Source organism: Terrapene carolina, unplaced genomic scaffold (assembly GCF_002925995.2).
Source record: "Terrapene carolina triunguis isolate 2854851 unplaced genomic scaffold, T_m_triunguis-2.0 Scaffold751, whole genome shotgun sequence".
NCBI classification, from domain to species: Eukaryota; Metazoa; Chordata; order Testudines; family Emydidae; genus Terrapene; species Terrapene triunguis.
In genome coordinates, this window is record NW_020665102.1 from 848,639 (window position 1) to 853,831 (window position 5,193).

At 55.5% G+C, this 5,193-nt stretch overlaps 1 protein-coding gene across 1 annotated transcript; it reads right to left on the minus strand.

Annotated features, from left to right (window-relative positions):
* Nucleotides 1-2,289: 2,289 nt before the first annotated feature.
* RNF227 (ring finger protein 227) lies at nt 2,290-4,688 on the minus strand. The gene is made up of 2 exons (XM_026660355.2): nt 4,180-4,688; nt 2,290-3,358 (listed from the first exon to the last, which is right to left on the minus strand). The coding sequence occupies exons 1-2, from the start codon at nt 4,676-4,678 to the stop codon at nt 3,306-3,308; spliced, it is 552 nt and encodes a 183-aa protein (XP_026516140.1). The 5' UTR covers nt 4,679-4,688; the 3' UTR covers nt 2,290-3,305.
* Between the last annotated feature and the right edge of the window lie 505 nt (nt 4,689-5,193).

Consider the following 5,193-nt stretch of genomic DNA (forward strand, 5'->3'; position numbering starts at 1 on the left):
TATGAATCCAACCTCATGTTTCAGGGCTTCAGCTGGTCACCTGCAGGGGCCAAGAACGGATTTTTTTTCCCCACCCGCTGTGTGTTTGCAATCTCCCCTGCCCCCACCTTCCTCTGAAACATCAACAATTGGCCACAACAGGAGACAGGACAGTGCTCTGAGCTTGTCCAGAGAATCCTCTCTGGATGCCTGGCTGCTATGTCTTGCTCACATGCGGGTCCAATTGATCGACACATTTGGTGGATGGGAAGGAATTTCCTCACAGATCAAATAGGCAGGGACTTTGTGTGTGTGTGGGGGGGGAGGCAGGGAATTCACCTAGTCAATTCCCTGCCATTGCGGGGGACCCAGACTTGGCACCTGGCGCTCTTCTGTTCTCGGCCAGTTTAGCATCCTGAGGGCTGACATGCTTTGGTCTAACTGAAATCATCAGGCTCAACGTAGCAGTATCTGGGTGAAATTGACCAGCCCGTGCTCCGCAGAAGGTCAGACGAGATGATCCGACAGCCCCTTGCGGCCTTAAACCCACTTACACCTCCTTTGGGAAAGGGCACAGATGGAAAAAATCCACTTCACGAGCTCCCCAAACTGGGTCAAACTTAAAAAAAGGAAAGTCCACCCACTTCTGTTTATTTTTACTCTAGATTTGTTTCTTGTCAGGCACAAAGCGCAAGCAACTACAATTAAGAGCCAGAGAGGCCCATTAGCAAGACAGGGGGTCTCTAGGGACTGGCCATGTTCCAATCTGCCTGGCTGGTGTCCCTCATTTTCCCCTTATTTACTGCCACCAAGAAACTCTACTTGAGGCTCAGTGTCACATCCTAGGTGACAAAGGAGAAGAGCACGTCCGGGAGGGTGTAGGCTGTGAGGCAATACCCTCTTTGTGATCTGAAAGTCACATGCCAAGAGATCATTTTAAGATCAGAGGAAGCATGAGTCAATGGAGCTGCTGGTAAGAAGGGGGTCAAGCTGAACTTAGCCAGGGATCATGCATGGCTAGTGACTGTAGATGCCAAACCGTCACTACAAGAGCAGGGTGGAATTTTTCAGCTGAAATTTTTGGCCAAAGAAAAGAAAGGTTGAGATTCTAAATGACTGTTTCAAACTTTACTTCAAGTTTGAATTGCTAAATCACAAAAATCAAAGTGTTACATTTTGGGTTAAATTCAACCTTTTCTGTGACATGACTTTTTCCTCCACTGTTCAGTTCACCAGAGTTCCAAAAATTCTCGTTTCTACCCAAAATGACCCTCCCACACACACATTTTTTAGAACAGCCAGAAAACAACAGTTATTTGCACAATTCTAGTTCTGACAATTTTAATGTGTTCTCTTTATAGCCCTGCCCTGAAGTGGGGTACCCCAGGTTGCCACGGATCGAGTTTTCTTCTGGAGGAGAGGCCAACCAACAGAGATCTGTGGTGATCAAGATTGGATGTTTTTTTTAAGAGATTCTACTCTAATTTAAACAGGAGATAATTCAAGGAAGCTCTCTGGCCTGTGTTATGCAGATCAGACTAGATGATCACAGAGGGCTTAGAATCTATTAAATTTCGCATGATAAACAGCTGGTGCTTAATGAGAGTTGTTAGTCACCAAAATCTTAGTCATACCCTCTCCCCTAGGCCAGGTAGAGATAGGTAGTTATGGCATGCAGCTCTAATCTCAGGCGATGGTGCAGCCAAATCCACATGGAGTTTAAAGGGCCCATTTTAAAGAGCGGTCGGTGGTAGGAAATGAAAACCTGAAGTCCTGAGTAGGGGATAAAATGGAGGCACCTCGGCAGAACACAGGTGCAGAGAACTATCAGAGAGGCTCAAGGAGTGGGAAAGAAAGAGCAGAGGCAGCTGTGAGAGTTAGAGACCGTTTCTGTGCCACCTCGATAAAAGTGTTGGGTCTACAAAGGGGACAGAAGCTGCACACGGTCTTAAAACGACACAGAAGTAGGAGCAGGCCATAAGGTAACTAGAATGACTCTTCTAGGAGGTTGTTTCTGCTGCTAGCCCCTGGCAAGAGATGCCACAAATCAATGCGAGTACCCTTCACATTTGAGGTTAGGCACTATTCAGGATAAGGCAGGACTCTGGCTCTGCAACAGGGCTTAAAAGAGAACCACCTCCTGCTCTAACCACTACAGACCATTCCCTAAGCCAGAGCCAGGGATAGAAAGAGTCCCGACTCCCTGTCCTGATTATTGGACCTCCCTCCCAAGTAACAGCAATGTGGTCTACTAATGACCCTGCCCCCAGGCACCACCTCCCTGCTGGAAAGGAGATCAAGGCAACCTAATAAACGTTGACATCTCAGGTTTTATTAAAATTAAATATAAGTTACAGTAGTCAAATATTAAAGACAACAGATGCAGACATTCTCTATTTCAAACCCTTCAATATTTAAATTCATTTCACAGAAATGCTACAATAGCAGAGAGCACCAAGCAGCCAGCCTCTTCGTCTGAAACTCTCGCCTCATGCAATATAGTCACATGCAGCACTCCGGAACTGGGGCCAGACAGGAATTCTGCCTGCAGATCGGGCTGCTAACTTGCGCAATGGTAAAGGATAAGGGTTGGCAGATAATTTGGCAACACCACCACAGCAATAGGCTTTTCATTGGGATTCGCAGAGAAAGAGGTCATGGGTTTGAGGGGGTATTTTTAACTAGTTCATTAGTACACAGACTTAACCTTGCTGTCTGAATCCGTTAATACTTGAGGTTCAGATTTTGCCCGTACAGGACTTTCCACCAGAGATATTTACAGTATCTGCTGGTAGGTAGGTCAGTGGCATCGCTGGCATTTTATATGGCAGAGAGAGGTGGAGAGTGGAAGAGCCAGACACGTAGGCATTTCAGGGACTGCAGATGTCAGGACCAGACAAGCTGTTGGGATGCCAGCCTCCAAAATGATCAGCCACCAGGCCTCATGGTGACAGGTGGTCAGAGATCTCCAGGAAGGGAAACCTCTGCCTATCTGCTGCTGATTCGACCCGACAGCCCCCGTCAAGTCTCCGTGCTCCAACAGAGATGAGCAGTGATGAGTCAAGGCCGCAGGCGATCACATCAATCCCGGGTGCCTTGCGAATCTCTCTCCGCAGGTTAATGACAAAAAGGAACTCTAGCTCCAGTGCTATGGTAGAGTCCCATAGAGCTGATGGAGTCTGATGAGACCAGACAGTCAGTAACTACCTGCCTGGAGGGGAAGCGCAGCCAGCACTGCGTGGGGGGAAGAGCTGGTTTCTCCCAAGAGTCTTCAAAGCCTTTTGACGAACAGCCAGCCCCAGCTCTTGGGGCTAGCCCTTGGAGCCTCACATGATGTAGCAGGTCATGAGGGCGAGGTCCTTCATCTCTGGACCGTAGGCTGCGGGAGAGAGTCACAGAGCCGTGAGTACAGGCAGAGACGTAACTACACAAGCGAGAACATCACCCACCCCACTTCCCGGCCCACACAACCCAGTCTGGCAAATATTTACCAATGAAACGCCGCTGCTTGAGGATTTCCTGTCCCTGCGTTAGAGAGGGGGACTGAGCAGAAAGGAGGGACGGGTCCTGATGATGCCCGATCTCCTGCCCCACTTGTCTCCGAGAGCCCCCCACCCCCACTCTAACCCACTAGACCCCCACTTCCCTCCCAGAGTTAGGGATGGAACCCAGGAGCCCTGGCTCCCAGCCCACTCCCGCACCCCCACTCTAATCACTAGACACTACTCTCCCCATGGCCAAAGACAGGGGGTGACGTCACCCCTCCAATAAGAGATGACATCACCAAGGAGGGGGATGACATCACCCACCTAGGAGTGAGGGGTCACATGCTGGGGGGGAGTGAGCTGACATCACCCCCCAAGGGTGGGCATGATGAGGGGGGAAGGGAGTGACTTGACATCTCCCACATCACCCCCCCCCCGCCCCAGAGACCTCTAGGGATGGTGGGGCGCACGGGCTGAAGGGGGGGTTGACTTGACACCTCCCTCCGCCCCCATTGGCCAAGTGACGTCAGGCTCCCTCCCCTCAGAGCCCGCCCTTGGCCCAAGTGGGAAGGACCCGGATGTAAGTGGCTACGGTTCTGCGCCCTCCTCAGGCGCGTGCGGCCCCGCCCCTCGGGTAGGCAGCGCGCCACCGAACCGTTGAGACGGTTGGAGGGGAGCGGGGGAGTTGAAGGAGCGCGCGAGGCGAGATACTCACGGTTGATTGGCTGCCGCTCCCGCGCACTACTGCGGCTGCCGCCGCCGCCTCCTCTCAGGAGCTTCTTCAGCGCCCGCCACAGCCGCGATTGGCCCGCCTCCTCCGGTACGTCATCGCCAGGGGCCGCCTCCTCCTGCTCCCCCGCTCCTTCCCGCCGGCCAATCCGCTTCCAGAGCTCGGGGTCGACGGGGGGCAGGGCCAGGCGGCGCCGGCTGCTGCTGCTCCGCCACCTCGTCCCCGCCTCCCCGCCCCCGCCCCTGCTGCGCACGCGCAGCGAGGTGAGGGTGCGGCAGAAGGGGCATGTGACCGCCTCCCAGCCCTGGTCGCGCGCCAGGCGGCAGAGGCAGGCGGTGCAGAGCGCGTGGCGGCAGGGGGCGGGGCGGCGCCAGGCGCCGTGCGCGGGCCCGAGACGGCGCGGGGCGCGCGCCTGGCGGTCATAAGGCAGGTAGCAGATGCCGCACTCCAACTCGGCGGCACCCGCCTCCGCGTTCGCGTCCATGGCTCGCGTGTCCGCTGCCGGCCGCCGTACCCGAGAGGGGGAAGGGGCCGCGCGCGCGCTCGGACTCGTTCTCTCGCCGAACGGCTTCCTCGCGCGGGCCGGCGGCGGTTATATACCCGGCTTGGCCACGCCCCCTGCCTGGGGGGGCGGGGCCCGCCCGCGGCCCAAACCCCGCCCCTTCCCGGACCCGCCGCGCGGGGTAGCCCCGGACTCCTGGGTTCTCTGGGGGGATGGGAGCCCGGACTCCTGGGTTCTCTCTGGGGTGGGGGGGATGGGAGCCCCGGACTCCTGGGTTCTCTCTGGGAGCCCCGGACTCCTGGATTCTCTGGGGGAGATGGGAGCCCGAACTCCTGGGTTCTCTCTGGGGGGCGGGGGATGGGAGCCCGGACTCCTGGGTTCTCTCTGGGGGGTGGATGGGATCCCCGGACTCCTGGGTTCTCGCGGTGTGGGGTGGATGGGAGCCCGGATTCCTGGGTTCTCTGTGGGAGCCCCGGACTCCTGGGTTCTCTGGAGGG

Coding starts and splice junctions, on each gene's coding strand:
- RNF227 (XM_026660355.2), bottom strand. CDS start 4,678: ATGGACGCGAACGCGGAGGCGGGTGCCGCCGAGTTGGAGTGCGGCATC. Junction 3,359..4,179: donor GGAGCGGCAGCCAATCAACC/GTGAGTATCTCG, acceptor TCTCTCCCGCAG/CCTACGGTCCAGAGATGAAG.